The following is an 18465-nucleotide window of genomic DNA, read 5'->3' as shown; positions in this document are numbered from 1 at the left end:
TTTCTATTCAGTCTCCTAAGAGGTCAAAGTTTCCTCTGCTTTGTCTGAGATGAAATCCTAAATTAGATAAATTGGGAGCCGAGCAGACACTCTATTTCAATTCTCCAAACTTTTGAGTCCCAGTTGTTAAAGCAGAACGGATTCTCAGCAGTCTCACCAATTCCTCACCCTATGTCAGTTCTGCCATTTACAGATAGGAAAGCATTGTCCACATTGTGCCCAGACACTTATTTCCTAGGATTCTCAGACAGAAATATCATTTCTATTTCCCTTTTTATTCCGTCTCAAAAGATCCCCACGGTGTTTCTGCTCTTAGCTTGTCAGTTTCAAAGAGATGTGTCTCTCTGCACTGTGCTAACCATCTTCCACGTGACCTTTCCTTCGGAACCACACACCATCATTGCTAAACTTAGACTACACATCTCCGCCCAGCAGCCCATGAGATAGACCGTTTCTTGAGCTAGACTTTGACTCTCCTTGGCCTGTTTCTGTCCACAGGGGCTGCTCAAGTTTTACATCTCAAAACCCACTAAAAATTGCTACCAGCTAGCATCAAACCCAACATGCCAAGCACCTTACAGACATCACATCATTTAATTATCTCAAGAGCAAGGCATTGTTATGTTCTCTTTGGGGGTGAGAAAAATGAGACAAATAGGAAAAACTGGCCAAAGGTCACATGGATGGTAAGTGGCACAGCTGGGATTCAAACCGTGTGACATTCAAAGTGCCTACATTTTATCTAGGCAGAGCACTGTGGGGCTCTTGCCCCCAACAAAACCAGAACGCCCCACTGTGGACTCTAGTTCTTCTGTCATCTGGTTTGCAACATCCCACCATCTTGATTCTGCAAATTCCTGTATCCCCACCAGGAGGCCACTCTTGGCACAGATTCTTAGGCAGGCGGGTGGGTATGCTCCATCCTTATCCAGTGGCTGGAATTCACTAGTGTCCTGCCTCTGGAGTGAGACGGACGATGACACAGGTATGGTTTGATGAACTTGGGGGGAAGGTTGATGGTGAACATGAGCGAACTTATGTTGAGAAGATTTAGCTACTTATGAAGTACCCATCCACTTACATTTTAACATTGTGCCTACTAAAAAAGAAAAAAAAAAATCAAAAATTTGCCTTTAATGGAAATTAGAACTGAACCATTAAACTGAGGACCAACATAACTAGGTAAGAAACTGCATTTTTTCAGAGTAAGATTCTGTCTCTGCCCACCTGGGTTCCCTTGGGGTGACCGTTAGAATGCAGGTTCTCAGATCTTGCCCCCAAACTCTTGGCCCAGCACTGGACATTTTAAATATACTGTCCATGTCATTGTTGGTCTCCCTAGTTTTGGGGAAAAGTGGGCCAATCTGCAGTATTGATTTCTTTAGCAGAGACCCTGCTGCATGTCAACTTCCTGTTTGCCTTTTAGGTACCCCTGGGGCTTCTTAAAATGTGCCATTTTTCCTGCGTGAAGGGACTTCTAACAATAGTTTGCTTTTTCGGTCTCTCTGCCCTCTTCTGCCTTGCCTTCACATTTGCCCGTGGCCTCCTGTTGTGAGATGGTGGAAAGCAAATTATTCTAGGCCAATTTAAGGTATTTACTTGGAATATTTGGAAGACCTGGTCAGTCAGGGAATTGGCTTTGAGCTTAGTTTGAGAAATATTGACCCAAAGGGATCAATATGGCTGCCCAGGGAGTTTTTTGATGAGCTCAGATTTTAAAGGGCTGGTTAAGAGCTGCAAAGTCAAGGGCAACAAAAAGGCTCTGTCATCAGCTGTATTCAGAGCCAGACCCAGAAGGCTGGAGTCACTGCCCTGGAAGGACAGTGCCAGAAAGACAAAAGGAACTGTCCTACTATGCTCCTTCCATCTGCAGTGTTGAGGAGGACCATTTTTAGTGGAAACGAAAGACCAAGCAATGAAACAAGTAAGAGGGCTTTGAAGGTCAAGGTAATTATCGTGGCATGCTCTCAAGACTTCAGACCCTTGTGAATTACACAAATCCAACAGCACTGTCAACCCACTGCCGCATGTTCCAAGGGATCACAGAAATGAGAACGGATGATGGACCAGTTATAAATGCAAATTGCATAAAAGTAAAGTGTTAATTTAATCAGTTGTAGGATACTGAGCTTGATTTTGCTGGCAAGTTAAGGCTCCAGAAGAGATTATTATATCACGGATTCTCAGGAACAAGTGGATCATCTCAAATAAGGAGGGGTTCACCAAGAACAAATAATACCCAATCTCTGCTCCTTTGAAAACAGGACTGTTAGTGAAGGAATGCCTGCACAGATGGTTATCAGACTAGAGGGTGGTGAGGTGGGGAGGGCTGCTAGACCAGTAGGGGGCGCGTGGGGGGGTAGACAGATTAGGCCATCACTGCTGATGGACAAGGTCCCTAGCCACTGGGGCATGCATGGTGCGGGAAGGTGTGGACAGTTGCTAGACCACTGATGATGGTGATGTGGTGGAAGTGGACAGGGTTACCAGGTTGCTGGTGTAGAGGGGTGGCTCTCTAGTTAGTGACCAGACTTCAGTGTAGTGAACTCCTCGTTATAATCCAGTAAACTTGCTGAGGTGTCAATCCACAGGGTCACAACCATGGAATGACTGGTGATGAAGACTTAAAGCTTAGATAAGAACAGGCTTCGGAGTTGGAATTCTGACTCCCCACTTACCGGAAGCGTGACATATCATATACATGTTGCTGAGCTAAACCACAGGTCTGAGTTTTCCTACTAGGGACAACAGGACATCACCCACCTCAAAAAGTGGTCAGAAAAATCAAGTGAAGTGATACAGAGTACAAAGCACTGCCTCTGGCTTTAAATGCCGTGTATCACTGTGGATTGGTGTCAACCTGATGGGTTTCCAATGTCAGGTGGCTTGTCTGCCCTCTACCACGCTCAACACTGTACCAAGGCTTTGAATGAGAACACAGTTGACACATTGACTAATATTCAGACGATGAACTGGAATCCAGAAATAACAGGGTGGTCCACGTCCTATTCAACATGTGATGCCCTCAGGATGGACGAGGTTGTTCAGAGAGTTTCCGACTGGCTCAGAGGTGACGTATCACTGCCTGTTATCTGGTTAGACATTTCCTTCAGAATGAATGTGCAAGAATCCATTCGCTGAGCAGACATTCATTGAACACCTACTATCTGTCAGGCACTGGGAACAAAAGCAGCTAAGATTCAAAGCTTGTACTTCAGGTGTGGACATGGGTGGCAGATGAACAACAGGCTGCTCTAACACAAAGCTGCGAGTATGAAGTTGCTGTAGCTGGGGGTGGCAGGGGGAGGTGGAGTGGAACATAGAACACAGAAATTAACCTCATTTTCAGAGGTGGGGGCTGTCAAGAGAGTCTCTGGAGTAGATGACACCCGAGCAGAGATTTAAAAGATGAGCAGCAGTTGGGGGAAAAGAGGGAAGTGACAGATCTCTAGGTAGAAGGAACAACATCTGCAAAGGCAAAGATGTAACAGCAGGGGGTGGTGTAAGCCAGGAACCGGAAGCAGCTTGGTATTGTAGGATTTTAAGAAGGATGAGAGGAGGAGGGAGGCCCGCTAGAGCAACAGGACAGACACAGAGAGCGGAGGAACTTAGAGAGCTTTGGTCTTCATCGTATGGATGATGAAGAACTCGGGCAGATGTCCAGCCTCAGAATGGCACAATCAGGTGGTGTTTCAGAAAGATCCCTCTAGAGACTGTTATCAGGAGAATGAGCTTGACAGGAAGATCAGCAACGGCACCTGTCAGCAAGGGGAATGATGCTGCTGCAAGATCAGTGCTGGGAAAGAAGAGAGAGGAAGGGCTCAAGCAAAATACTCAGGAGGCACAGCTGAGCAGACCTGTGGGCCTCCTGGACATGGGTGGCAAAAGGGAGAAGAGTTGTAGATGATGTACAGATTCTAACGATGAGAGAACTCAGATAAAAGAAAAGTTGTGAGGTTTGGGAAGATGGTGAAAGATGACATGTTTGATTTTTGACATGTGGAGTTCAAAGTATTCATGGGATTTCCAAGTTGAAATCAGTCTTAGGCACACACAGGCGTCATCTGAGCTAGGATAGTTTCAGAGTCAACAGCACTCTAAATTTAACACAGAACAAGAAGATTCCAGTAGACCACGGTGAGAAAAGCAGTAGGCAGAGGAAAGACCCTGGGAAAATACCAATATTTGATAGGATAACAGAAGGAGAGGCTGCTAAGAAGAACAAAGAGGCCAAATGCAATAGAGAAAGGTCACCTAAGCTATAAAAAGTGTATACTTCATTGAACAATTAGGAAGTCATAGGTATGCATACTGATTAGACTTCTTGGTTGCAGACAACTGAGTCCATTCAAGTTACTTTAAGCAGAAAGATATTTATTAGAGGGTATTAGACAGCATACACAGTCTCCAGGAGGCCACAGACCCAGGTCTGTATGTCTTCCAGTCAGGAAGAACAAAGTTGCCAAGACAAACCCCCACCCTCACCATAGGATTGTCAGTAGGAAGACCCCACTGCCACCACTTCATTCTGCTCAGCACCAGTGACCAGGTTCTATGACCTTCACCAGAGTTGCCCTGAAATGCCTCGGCCACTGTGTCTGCAAGAAGAGACGAGCCACTCTTGCCAAGAGCAGTCTTGTCCTAGGATGATCTTGCTCCGTGCCACCTAACTGAATGCTCACCTTCAGAATGCCAAAAGCCAACTGTCCCATCACTGAGATCATCCACCATTGAGAATTTGGGGCAGAAGCAAGAATCGATAAAATGAAGATGGACTCAAAAAAAGGAAAAAAAAAAAAAGAAAAAGAAAGAAAAATCTTTATTCTTTGGAAACACATTTGTAAAAATGTTATCAGTAAGATGAAAAGATTCAGAACACATTTATTTGGGCGCAGCACATACACTGAGGATCAAAACACCTGCTAAAATGGAATACACCTGTAAACAAATACCCCAGGGAGAGGTTATAGGTGATCCACACACTGGGCATGGTGTGCAGCCGAGACCCTCCTCCTGAATTGACTGTGGTCACCAAAAGAGATCAGATGGTAGCATTAAAATCTCTCAAAGGATGTCAATATATGTTGAGGGGCTTAAAAATGGGAGCCAAATTACAACTGCATATTTAAAAGTGGCATAATAATCACCTGATTACACTAATGAAAAAATATCTCAGGCCTATCTATTAAAACATGCTTGACTCATGAATTGAAATGGGGAAAATAAATATTTTGGTTCAAGTGTCACCCTAAAAGACAACACATGGTTTTCTGGCTGGGGATATAGCTCAGTTGGTAGAGTGCTTGCCTTGCATGCACAAGGCCCTGGGTTCAATCCCCAGCACCACCAAAAAAAAAAAAAAAAATGGTTTTCTGGTTGGTTCTACAGAAAGACTGGGGCCAGGCCTGCCTTCCCTGTGCTACAAAATGCTTTGGCACAACCTCTGTAAAATCTCCCATGTTTTCATGGGAGCCTCAGGTGCGTCTCAATCCGCAGGTTCCATTTCAAAGGAGTGAAGTCTAGAGTAAAACCCAACCCCCGAATCCTGACAGTGTGTATTCACAACGATGTCTTCTGAAGATCATGCAAGAGAGCAGCACCGATGATTAAGACATTAAAAATTATTTTACACTTGAGCAGCAAATGCTATCAAAATGGATGCTATGCCATTTGTGATTAGTGCTAAGGCTGAAATTCAAAGTGGCTGAACTGCTTTAAGATCTGAAATTCAAAAAGTCTCCCTGTGTTTACAGAACATCTAATAAGTTATATACTTTGTTGCATTTCTGAGGCAACAGAAGCAGGTCGTTTAGTTTGAAGGCATGTCCTCAACCTCCAAGAAATTATATTTTCATAAATCAAAGAATTTGAGAGTCAGAAAAGATCTTGGAGATCACTTAGTCCAACTCATTTTTAGATGGGGGAATGGGGCCAAACAAGGAGAACCAGCTCAGACAAGGTCACTCAGTGGTACAGGCTGGACGCTAGCAGTCTCTGTTCCCACCCCAGTGTAGGCTGAGCTATGTTCCCCCTCTTTTTTGATTTAATTGGTCCCATTAATTAAATAACAAAGAATATCAGGTAAGCAGTGAGAGGGTAAACGTAGACTTTAGCTCCGATTTTAAAATCAGAATATAAAAATGATTGCTGAGCCTTCAGCTCCCTTCATTTTGTCGAGAACGCCGTCAACAGTAAATCACGGCCAGCTATCGTGGCTCTCTTCAAATATTTACACAGACACTGAAAACGGCTCTCAGAACCGTTCCACAGAGACACTTGTAGGAACACATGCACGTGACACCAAGACCCTTCTCATGGGATGCAGTGACGGCACGGTGGGGCCTGGAGTGAGACGCTTCAGTCTCAGAGAGCAGTCATGAGTTTGTCCCGACACATCACACTGTGCGTCCCTCCTACGTTCCTCGGGTTCTGGGCGTGGACAGAATGGCTGTCCTCTCCGCTGGCCGGTGCTTTCCAGAGCCACCTGTCATCCTGAAAGGGTGGCCTGTTTTGTTTGCAGAGTGAACGGTTAGTGGGAGAATGGGAGAGAATTCAGAGACGAGAGTGAGACAACACAGGTACAAAGGAAACGGGCAGGGGACCAGCAGACGTGATGGCGGGCACGCGGAAATGAATGGACTGGCTACTCAGTAATTTAGAAACTCCAGATGCGGATCATCTATCAACTTCCAAGTTAAGAGTTCTGTTTATGGCCCAGTCACCTCTTCTCAAAGGGTGTCACATGGCCAGGTCAGTCTGGGAAGCCAGGTGAAGTGGGAAGGTTCCTTTACCACAAGGAAGGCTTCTATCATGCTAATGTGCAGGGTGATCTGTGATCACCCACGGTGGCATTTGCCAAAAGTGCTGGACTAAAAAACTCTCTTTTCATGGGAAGGCTGATAATACACAAAATGCTGGAACCCATCCCAGAGATTCCCATGCAGGAGATCTGGGGAGGGGCCGAGAGCAGGCATTCCCAACAGGCCCCCAGGGGATGCTAAGGCGACCTTCAGGAGGGCCACCTGCTAGGGACTCTGTTGAATCCCTTGTAAATAGTGGAACTAAGGAAACTACTACAATAAAACAGACAATACTACATATAAAGTTCATAAAAGCAGTATTAATAAAATAACTTTTTAAAAAAAATCAATCTTCTGTTTCTTCTGTCTGGAAAATAAACTACCATTGAAATACAGAAAGAGTAAGAATGATCACTTCACTAATCTAACTTGCTACAAAAGCTATATGAATATCAATCAAGGTGATTATAATTTAAAAAAATTGCACTGTTGTCATTACAAGATCCACTGAAGACTTTTATTTGCCTTGGTCTAAGCAAATTGACTTCCACCACTTGATTTTTCTCAAGGAGCAAGGCTTACAACTCTATTTAAGCAAACTCAATTCACAAACTTTGTTCCTGAATGGGCTTGACAAATAAACACTAATTAAGACTGATCTAAAATGCAAATCTTAGAGGCATATTTATTTTCACAAAACTGGCCTTAAAAAACACTCTGGGGCCTAACTATAAACACAGTAGAGCAGTGCCAATTCTTCAGGGGGAGGCCCAGGCAGGGCCCAGGCGGGTAGGGCAGGGGTCAGTAAGTAACAGCCATCAGGTCAAATCCCACTGTTTCTGCAAACAAGTTTTACTGGGGACACAGCCATGTCCTCTTACTTATGTTTTGTCTATGGCTGTTTTCAGGTAACAATGTCAGAGTTGAGTCAATGGGAGTGACAATGACCACAGTCAAAAATATTGACTATGCTTTACAGAAACTGTTTACTGACCCTTGGGTTTGGTGGGGTGGGGGTGGGGGTGGGGGGAATCCATTGCCAGAAAAGCAAACCCTGTCCCCATCCAATTAAAAAAAAAAAACCCACAATGACAATCCCCACGTTTTAATCACATTATAAGTAAACAAATTGTTAGAACAGGAAAATGTTACTTAGAAAATCTAAGTAACATCTTGATATAAAATCAAATCCAAAATATCTGAGGTTAGAGTGTTTAAAAAAAAAACTCCCTTTTATTTCACAAAAACTTGTGGCTGGCTTCTACTGCTTTGCAAATGATTCATCCCTGCCTTGGCAATGTAACCCTCGGGAACCGCTTCTGCGGCAGACTTCCAATTCATAACTAAGTAGAGTGGGAGCTTTTCAAGAGAAAGGAGAACTTTCCAAAGAGCAGCTCAGGGAGTGTCAACACTTACCTGACATTTGGAGAGTGAGGGTGCCACCGGGGCTGGCTGGGGTGGACGTTCGGATGGTACTGAGGCTAGAAACAAAATACCACACTTGATTACCCACTGGCCTTTGGATTTCAATGGTCTCCATTCACTTTCTTTTTCATGGCAACCAGCTCAGGGGCGGAGGGGGCTGTGACAGAAAGACTGTAACTGAACCCTGGCGGAGCGGCGGACCTCTCCCAGGGTGATGGGGTTTCTCCCACTGTCAAAGGCTGGGACTGGAAGCCTGAGCCTGGTTCTCAAAGCGCCATCTACAGAGGTGGACTCCTGGGAAGTGCTGGGATGCCACTCCAGAAGCACAGTACCTCTGCTTGGAGGGGGTGGTCCTCTGGTACCCAGGATGGGCACTATTCCTCCCTGCCAAGGGGACCCGATAACAGAAAGAAGGTGAGAGCAGGAGTCAATTTCCCTCTTCAGAGAAAGTTTTTGTTGCTGCTGCAAATGATGATGATGATGTGTGTGACGGTGACATCTGCACACACTCAAGGGCTGGACAGGGATGCGAAGTGAGACAGCAGAGCTGTGGGTGAATTTCTTTCTTCCTGGTATAAATGCTAAAAATAATTTTCTAAAATGTACTCTAAAACAAACAAAAAATCCACAGCACTTATTATCTTGATAAAACTGGACGAAGGTAGACAGGGAGGGAGGCTGGGCGAGATGGCTAAAGGGAAAGGAGGAGGGTGGGAAGTCATCCATTGCAAGAGGAAGAAAACAGACCCAAAACAGTGATCAGGGCGAACCCAGACGGGCCTGGATGGGTTGCAGGCAGCCTATCCACATCTGGCCTGTAGAGGGCAGCAGTCCTAGACACAGCCTGACACCCGGGGTTTCTCAAGGCTAAACTTGCTATGGGGCAAATTAAGCCCTCCTGACATTAAAGTCACTACAATCTTGGCACCATTAATCTTTTAATTATTTCTTCCCTTCCTCTTCCTTCTCCTGCTGCTTCGGTTAATAAGCAGCAGGCTGCTCTGTTACAGAAAATTCTCAGCAATTCCGTTCATCCAATTTTCATGGACCTGAGATGCCCTCCCAGCCTATTCTGTATTCCAGTAGCCTTTCTTTCTGCCTTCAAACATGCCTGTCAGCAAGCTGAGTCTGCATCCCCCAAAGGACAAGCTGCAGGGAAAAAGAATCTGGAGAAAATAGCTCAGCAGCAGAGTTGGAGAGATGACCAGGGCTCTAGGATCTCCCTGCTGCCATCTCTTCATGTCTCTTCCTTTTAGGAGATTCAGACACCCATAGGGTTTGGATGATTTGCCCAAAGCCAAACTGTTCTAGGTGCTGTGGTCTCAGCCATGCCCCAAATGAGGTTCCACACCCTGGATCTTCAACAAAAAAGAACAACTAACCCACAATTGGATCCCCTACTCTCTTCTCTGCCTTCAAACACACCAAATCAGATTCATCAGAAAGAGGTGGGAACCTGATCCACAGACCTGGAGAAAGGAGATTCCAGAACCTTCCTCAGTCTCCTCTGGTAATCTGTTTTATGTTAAGCCAGATGGTCCTCTCAACTGAGAAAGTCATGTCCCCCTGGGGACAACGGAAATGCATGGATGTGTTTCTGCTTGTCATGATGACACAGGAAGAGGCAGCTAAACATCCTGCAACTTCAGGGACAGTCCCAAACAAGGAAGAGCCGTCCCTCCTCAAATGCCAATAGTGTCCTCCCGGAGAACACAGCCATCCCTCCTTTGCAGTTGGCTGACCTTGCTGTACTGGGAATCAGATAAATGCTGTCACCCCATCCTCCCGAGAACTCTGTGCAGCATTCTGAGGCCACCAAGCCAGTCCTCCTCAGGATGTTCTCTTCCCAGGCAATTTACTCCCAAACCTTGATAGAGCAACACGGGCCCTCTAAGTCTGGCATGGGACCAGTGGTTGCCAATGATGTGGAGAGAACAATGTCTAGATAAGTTTCTGCAGATCTGATGCCAACCCAAAACTTCCTGGATGTTACTCCAAGCAGAGAAGGCACAGGGAGGACCCACGCCCGCAGGGGAGTGCCAAGCTGGGCTGCTTTACTTTGTTAATTTTTATTCTTTTCCTCTCCTTCAAACACTGATCACCATCGGTAACCTCTCCCTGCCCCTACAACAGTTGCTCACACCTGACAATCCCACAAGAAAAACAGCCTGAGAATGAGACTCAAGAATCCCAGGAAGGCAGGGAGAGAAGGAAACCAGAATATTTCTACTACCAAGCCCCATTTCCATGTTGCTCCCTGAAACTCAGAAGTCACGTCTAGGTTCTGCACACTGGGAATGTGGTGTCGAGGATGCAAGTCAATCACCAAGTTCTTGGGAGACATAACTTGGAAACCTAGTGAAGATGATGTCCATTGAGGTCTCACCCTCACGTAAGGGACTGTTCTCTATGGTAATGAAGGACCCGGAAAAGGGATGATGAGTATAAGACTCCAACATGAAATTGTTTGTAGAACAGTAGCATCACTTGTGCTATTGACAACCAGACTAAGATTAGGGAACAGCAACCCGGGAGGACAGTGTCCCTGGGGACACTCACACCCACCAGGAGTGAGAGACTTGACCTTCTGTGGTTTGATGTGGTTTTCCCCCAGGGGTTCATGTGCTGTCCTGGTCCTCGGTGTGTTGCTGTATGAGGCCGTGGGGGCATTTAAGAGGTGGAGCTTAGTGGGGGGTGATCAGGTGCAGGGGTCGAGGGGAGGGCATGCTGTCCTTGAAGGAGATTAGGGTAAATATCCTGGGATCCTGGTTAGTTTCCACTGAGAGTAAGTTGTTATTTAAAAAAAAAAAAAAAAAGCAAGCACCACCCGCCTTGCGCCTTGCCTGGCTCCCTGTCTCCAGGATGATCTCTTCTACCACACACACTCTTGCCATTGTGGTACCATCTGCCCTAAGGTCCTCACTGGAACCCAGGAGAAGCCAGTGCCATGCTCTTGAACCTCAAGAACTATGAGCTAAATGTACTTTTTTTTTTAAATTTATGAAGTACTCAGCATCAGGTATTTTGTTAGAGCAACAGAAAAAAAAAATGACTAAAATAAGGCCTCCAACTAAAAGTCACCAGAGAGGGATACTGCTTTTGAGCAGAAACCAATGAGCACCTGAGAAGCAAGGTACATACCACATCATCCACCCAGGGTCCCCTGCCTGGATGCTCATTAGAACCTCCTCAGGAACTCTGAAACTCTGCCCATGCCTGGTTCCTACCCCTAGAGTTTCAGCTCAATCTTTCTGGGGTGAGGCCCGAGCACTGGTTATTTTTTAAACGCTGGCCAGACTGCTTTAATGTGCAGGAGAATGAGAATCGCTAGAGCTGGTGGCTTCCAGCTGAGGAGATCAGGAAGAAGGGGCTCCTGAGCTGCTCTTCAAAACATATGTTTAGTGAACAGGTAGGAGGTAAAGGATTCCAGGCAGACGAGCATGGGCAGAGGAAGAGTGGAAAGGAATTGGGGGTGACAGTTACGCAACTCCCTGTGAGCAGAACTTTTGGGGTACGATGAGAAGGGGTGAGAAATAAAATGCAGAGAAGTCAGAATCAGGTCACAGAAGGCTACGAATGGCCAGAGAGGGCTTAGGAGGAGGCTGCGCTGTGGACCACATCTCTCAGGCTACCAAGGCTTTCCTGGCGTAGGTGGACAGGCAGGCGGGCAGGCAGCATGGGCCCTGGCTGGCTGTCCTGCAGAAGAGCAGAACATCAACTGTGGAAACACACCTGTGCTCCTGTGGGTGAGAGACCAGCACCGTGCTTTACAAAGCAGGTTCTAGAAACCACTGCTCCACAGATGTTAATGGGTTTACCATTAAAAAAAAAAAAAAAGTCAGTGGAGGCTAGTTTTTTTTTTTTTTTTTTTTAATGGTGGGGGGACCAATTCACAGATGATTTGGTGAAATACTGAGTTATAAAAAAATATAAGGGGCTGGGGTCGTGGCTTAGCAGTAGAATGCTCGCCTAGCACGTGCGGGGCACTGGGTTTGATCCTCAGCACCACATAAAAATAAATAAATAAAATAAAGGTATTGGGTCCAACTACAACTTTAAAAAGATCTTAAAAATAAAATAAAATGTGCCTTTCTTGTAGGATTTTTCATATTTTTACATCCCAATGGGCACTTAAGATCCCAGAAGGCAAATGAAGGAAGCAACATTTACCAAACATTTGACCAAAGCATCCTCTTCTGGAGGAACGTCTCAAGGGACTCGTGTTCCCCAGGCCTGGGACATGCTTCAACAAAAGGCTGTCTTATTTGAATGTCACTACGAGGTTGCATTTGACCACCCAGAAACTTAAGCTCATGTCCCTGAGGCTTGCCAGCTGCCAAGGTTAAGAAAAACAGGCAGTTCAGATGGCCAGGAGGAAGCGGGGCCAGGAAAGAAGGTTTATCTTACTGTTTTCTCAAGAAAAAAAAAAAAAAGGCAGAAAAAAAACTTAACATATTATTTCTTCAAAATCTAATGATATACATAATGATGATAATTATAGCAAATTTAGAAAGATCTTTAAAAGTAGGATCTCACCTGGTAATTATGGACTTCAGGATTTGTTTTAGAGCTAAAAAGAAAAAGGAAAAGAAACATTGTAACTTTACAGGTTGTAAAGTGGCATTACTAGGGACCTATTTAATCATAAGCCCCTCCTATGTACTCCCTGCTCTGTTAGGAATGTTCACACACTATTTCTTCTTGGTTATTGGATGCTTAAATGAACATATAATCAGGCAAACCACAGACAGCAACCTTTATCCATCACTTTAGGTAACATTCCAAAATTACCTAAGTATTACAGACTGGTAATATTCCAAACGCAGCTGTGATAGCGCATTTTGGTAGCAGAAAGGAAGTCCTTTCAGTTTTGCAAACCAAGTAACTTCAGTTCCCCTTGCAGGCTGCCCTGACCGTCCTGGGTGGTCCCAGGAAGCTACAGTGACGTACAGAGCTGCCTCCCCCTGGAGGCACAGTGGCCAGCCACTTCTGGACATCTACCACCACTGGTAGATGGCATTCTGGTGGCAGCCACATGTGGGTCCCTTGCTCTTAGCTAAGCTGCTGCTGATCTGGGCACCACTGTGGAATGCTCATTCCATACAGGCGCTTCTGGGAACTTTGCATCTGTTATTATTTAACCCACCCAGTAGGGCTGTGAGGCCAACTATGTTTCCTTCCACCTCATTTCACAGATAAAGGAACAGTTGCCTAACAGAGAATTAGGAAACCTGCTCAGGGTCACCTGGCTAGTCAGCGGCAGAACCAGGGCTGGACTGAACATCTGCTCAATCCCAGAGTCTGTCTTCTCTCCACTAAACCAAGCTGGCTCTCAGAGGCCGAAGGAAAAATTTAGAGCTCATGCATCTTATTTTGATGTCATTTTGAATAGAATTACCCTGAGAGCCTCCCCCTAAACACACACACACACACACACACACACACACACGTATGTGCACACATGCACACAGAAAAGGTTGGTGTCAAATGCAATGTATTTAAAAATGCAAGCTCATAGTCTGCCAGAAACGCAGAAACATGGCACAATCCTTGGATAATCACTGTTGCTAGGGCGGTGTGCTTGAAATCAAGTTTATTGCTTCTCCAACAATGACAGGGAAGGTGTCCTGGCTATGAGTCTTGCCTGGGGTCTAACTGGCTCTGTGTTCCAGTTTTCAGAGAGGACTAGTACACTGAGCTGGGCTCTGGGCCAGATCGCTGCGGGCTGGGCTTCATCAGGCAGGTTAAGTGGTCTGCGAGGGGCTATTTTTCTGGTAGCACCTCTGCAGCCCAGAACATAATTTCATACGTAGCTCCCATAGCAATCCCACTCACCCCGGGATCTCACAGGCTGCGAAGAGCAATTGAACAGCTGTGAACAGCGGTTATTAGCTCATTTGTTCCTAAAGGGTATATTTACTGTTTTTTTTTTTTCTTGGAGGTTTTTTTTTTTTTTTTTTTTGGTAGTTTGTTTTCATTCCCAATATATAATCTCCACTAGACGCTAAGAGGAAAATGTCATTTTATTAGGGAAATACAAACAAACAATCACCTCCTAAGAGAGCCAAGGAAAGAACGGCTGCAACTCACAGGCCCTGAGAATCAAGAGTGAGACACCAGACTGGCTACAAAGGGTGCAAGTGTTTTCCAGCTTACTTCCTGCCAGAACGACCGTAGGCACAGGCACACCTGCAGACCCTCGTTAACCCGTGCAAGATGCTCCCTCTACCACAGGGAGCCAGGGGCAATGCAGAGGAGTTCAATAGGACCCTCGAGCCCTTCATTAGATACTGAGAACAAAATCCAGAGGCAAGAGGCTGCATGCGTGAGCCCCAGCAGAACACACTGCAAGCATGGCTTGGAGCAGAGCACAGCTCCCAGCTGTGTGATCCGAGGGGTTGGTTCTGTCCTCGAAAACCCAGGGATCCTTGATGGTGCCTTGAAGCTACGTAAGGGGAGGAGGCAGATGAGCAGCAGGGCCTGCCCCGTTTCTCCCACTCAGCTTGCTCTAGAGCAGCTGTTTTTGTCTGTTCTGTTCACTGGGCTTCTACATTATGCTTTTTCTGGAGTGTGTATGAGGGTGGGGTCCAGAGTCTAAAAGAGTTGGGAAAATGCTGATCTAGCCCAACCTCCTCAATTGCAAATGAGAAAAAGGAGGACCAGAAAGGGGACACCAAGGTCCCAGAGCATGAAGTGTGCTGGGAGAGAGGGCTCCTGAGACCTTGACAGGGCTCTGGCCACTAACCAGGGCAGCAGCAACCTGCCCCATCACACGCCACATCTGCTCACTGTCCTAGCTGAGAGTTCACTGCAAGTCAAGCCAGGCCCATCTCAAAGGCCACTCTCCCCAGCAGCCTTGAGTCCCGCGGCTGGCAGGCTAACTAAAACGGGCTACCCACCTGTGGATGGAGCAAGAGTTCAGCAACCTGAAACTGTGGTTCTCTCCCCATGACACCTGTCCCACCAGCAAATCCAAACTCACACAGGAAATAAAGTTGTTTCATAAGAGGAGAAAGACATATGTGCCCGGTAGGTGAGTAGCTCTCACCTGAACTGCACACTAGACTCACCTGGGGAGCACTGAAAAACAGGTAGGTTACCTGGCCCAGGGCCTGGCCCAGCCAAGGGTGCCCTTCCAAGCTCACCAGATAATTCCAATACATAGAAAGATCTGAAACACCTGTGTTGGGAAGGGGCTTCAAGCTGGCTGAATTCAGCCTATAGGCTGAATCTGGAGCAGTGCTTGTGAATAACGTTTTATTAGAATGCAGCTATGTCTGGTCACATGGTCATAGCTGCCCCCATGCAGAGCCAGATGGTTGTAACAAGACAGCACACAGTTGGCAGAGTAGAAACCACTTTCTATCTGCCCTTTATAGAAAGTTGTGCTGGAAATTTTCAGTCTTATGCTAATTTTTTTTCCCTGCAGGAATTGCACTGAATGGGTTAATGTCTCCTACCACGTGTGACTCTCACACCTGCAGGTCACTGAGCAGACCCGACACCTGCTTGGGAGCACGGCCTTCCCTTCCCCATCACTGGCTGCCACACCACAGCACAGTGTGCCCCACACATGCCTGTCCCCTTTTTTGTCCACTGTTATAAAAAAACAAAGCACAACGCCTCTCAAACCAAGCACCTGTGTTTTCCAGAAAAACAAACTGTCTTGGAACATTCCAACATGTACTTATTGAAAACCAGGAGAATGGGACAGCCAGGCAGCAGAAAAAGGAAAAAAAAAAATATTAACAGGTGACTCACTGTGATTTAATTGTTGTTTTAAGGGGAAAGTCAGTATCGCAAATAAACACAATACACAGGGAGCAGAGCTGTGCTCGAGGTGGGGAGCTCACTTACCAGAGCTGAGCAGCGATCACCGGGTTGCTTGCTGGAAAGGAAAAACTAAATTATGACATCTTAGAGAGCTTTACAATTTCACCAGGCACAGACAGGCACTGCCCGGAAGACAGACTTCTCTAGTCACAGGCCGGTCCCCAGCCCAGTCCAAGTCACAGGCACTGTGGCTATTTCTCCTTCCCAGAGAGTTTGAGCCACCCCTCTCTTCAATGCACTCTGCCCCTTCCTTCCGTGCCTGCAGCAGCCCTTCCCTGAGCAGGTTCCCAGGGCTGGGCAAGCTGCATTGTGGACACCAAACAGCCCAGGAGCTCATGGTTTTGAGACAGAGACAAGAAGCACAGAGAAGTAAAATCAGCACAAGGAGATAAAGGAGGAAATTCCAGAGGTATCCGCACTTGAGGAAACCAGGGCAGACTTTTCTGACTGGGGTGGGGTCAGAGTCCACATGATATGGACACAGGGCCTGAGTTGGAGCTTATTCATCTACACTCTATTTTTTCTTCCAATTTTGCTTTAAGAAGGATGCAGCTCTGGCTAGGGGGAAAAAAAAGTCTGTAAAATAAAGGGGGAGAAAAAGAGCTGGAGACCAGGAAGGAGCGTGGGAGGTGATCACAGGACCAGGATTCTGGAAGAGCTCCAGGCCATCTGGTGGGGTCAAGATAGCCACACCAGGGCTCAAGGCTTGTTCCTTTTGTGCACACACAAAGGGACAGGGACCTCACTACTGTCTCAAATAAATAATTTTTATCTTTGGAAAATTCTGCTGCTTTTGACAACTGTGACCCAATGAATCAAACATGCAGACATGATCCTGCTTGTGCAGGTAGCAGCAGTCCTTGGAGCTGCGAATTCTCCCTCCCTACCTCAGACACTCCGCAGTTGCTACAATCACTGTGTTAACTCATAACCCTTCTCTGGACATGCTCCCATCCTCTGGCCTTTCTAGAAAGCGATGCCATGTTCTCTGGGTGGTGGGCATTTTTGTTCCACTAAAACAGCTGAGAATGACTGAGAGTTTGTGGCTGCCATGATTACTGTGATGTTGGTTCATACAGGAAGGCGATGGAAGGAAGGTGGAGTAATGAAAGTTAAAGATTCCAGAAGGGGCAAGTAGAGAAGCTGGGTTCCCTGGAGGCCCACTAAGTCCTGAGCTGTGGAAGAGAAACTCACAGAATGGCCACAACGAGTAAAGGGTAGAGAGAAGGGGTGGGGCTGGGAGTGCCGAGGCCCTGCTGCTTTAAAAGAGCCACCGCTGAGCACTAACTTGGGTGTCCCCGATGGAGGAGCAATCAGTGGGGAGGAAGGAGCTATTAGATAGGCGGTGAAGCCTGGCTCAAACAGAATAAGCTGGCTTGCTTGTTCATTGACTGAGCACCTCCCGGTTCTTGGCCTCATGCAGGTGTGAGCCACAGCAGTAAGGGACAGACAAGGTTCAGGTGGGGGGGTCTAGGGAGGGGAAGGGGCAGCATCCCAGGACCTGGTTACATTCAAGAATAGGGTGGGCCTTGACTGACTGTAGGCACCTGAGCCAAGTCTCTCCAAGTTCTGCATCTACTCCATGCAGTTAAATTTTGGTTAATAAGAACCTGGTATCCCCACCAGACATGACAAGATGGTGGCGAGAAGGGACACAGCACCTTCTATAAACAAGACAGGTGACCTGTCATACTGCTGAGGTCCCAGGTCTAAAAGAAGCAGAGAGGCACACAAAAAGAATGATGGACTTGGGGGAGAGCAAGTGGGCATGTGCAAGGGGGTGGCTAAAGACTGTAGGACAGCAGAAGCCCTGACCCCACCCAGAGAACGGCCCGGGACCTCTTTGAAAGGTTTCAGGATGATAGAGCAGAACTGCAGCAAGTTCCTCTCAGGCTGCTGGAGCCAGCTCCTCAGGGCTTGACCCACTGAGCTGCGCTGTAAAATGCCGAGACAGAATAAAATTGCAGAACCTTTGAAGGTAGAATGTCTCCGGGATGGGTAGCGTTTACTGGGCTTCCTCTCGAAGGTGCTGGTTCTTCGTAAACGGGCGCCGTGCGTAGCTTGATACTCCGTCCGCCCACTGGGAATGAACATTTGTTTACATGTTACCATTATCAGAATCTCAGCACACCATACACATTTGGAAGTGAGTTTGTATATTCAAGGACACCACTATACTTTCCTGGGAAAGATACACTAAGTTTAAGCTTTCTATTTGGAAACAAAATCACATTTGCCAAATCCAGGCTCTGTGACAGGGGAAGGTATCTCTATCAAAGGATAAAACCTGCAATTTAAGTACCAGCCACTTGGCTACACAAACCAAGCAGATCTGAGTACCTGGAACATTGGCTAAGAGAATGTTGATTAGCACACAAAACACCCTTTCAATGGAACATGCTGTGTA

The 18465-nt window shown here is 46.5% G+C and overlaps 1 protein-coding gene and 1 non-coding gene across 2 annotated transcripts in view; one reads left to right on the top strand and one right to left on the bottom strand.

Annotated features, from left to right (window-relative positions):
• Epb41l4b (erythrocyte membrane protein band 4.1 like 4B) overlaps positions 1–18465 on the bottom strand; it is a 134725-nt gene that overhangs the window by 53846 nt on the left and 62414 nt on the right. Inside the window, exons 12-15 of the mRNA XM_048783235.1 lie at positions 18029–18138; positions 16083–16113; positions 12762–12795; positions 8217–8281 (exon numbers count right to left, since the gene is read on the bottom strand). Of these exons, the coding sequence (XP_048639192.1) occupies positions 8217–8281; positions 12762–12795; positions 16083–16113; positions 18029–18138 (240 nt within the window). The remainder of the gene's footprint in view (positions 1–8216; positions 8282–12761; positions 12796–16082; positions 16114–18028; positions 18139–18465) is intronic.
• Trnaa-ugc lies at positions 5277–5349 on the top strand. The gene has a single exon. It is a non-coding gene; the product is annotated as a tRNA-Ala (tRNA).

The sequence above is a fragment of the Marmota marmota genome, unplaced genomic scaffold (assembly GCF_001458135.2).
Source record: "Marmota marmota marmota unplaced genomic scaffold, marMar, whole genome shotgun sequence".
Taxonomy (NCBI): domain Eukaryota; kingdom Metazoa; phylum Chordata; class Mammalia; order Rodentia; family Sciuridae; genus Marmota; species Marmota marmota.
This window is presented reverse-complemented; position numbering and strand designations above follow the sequence as displayed.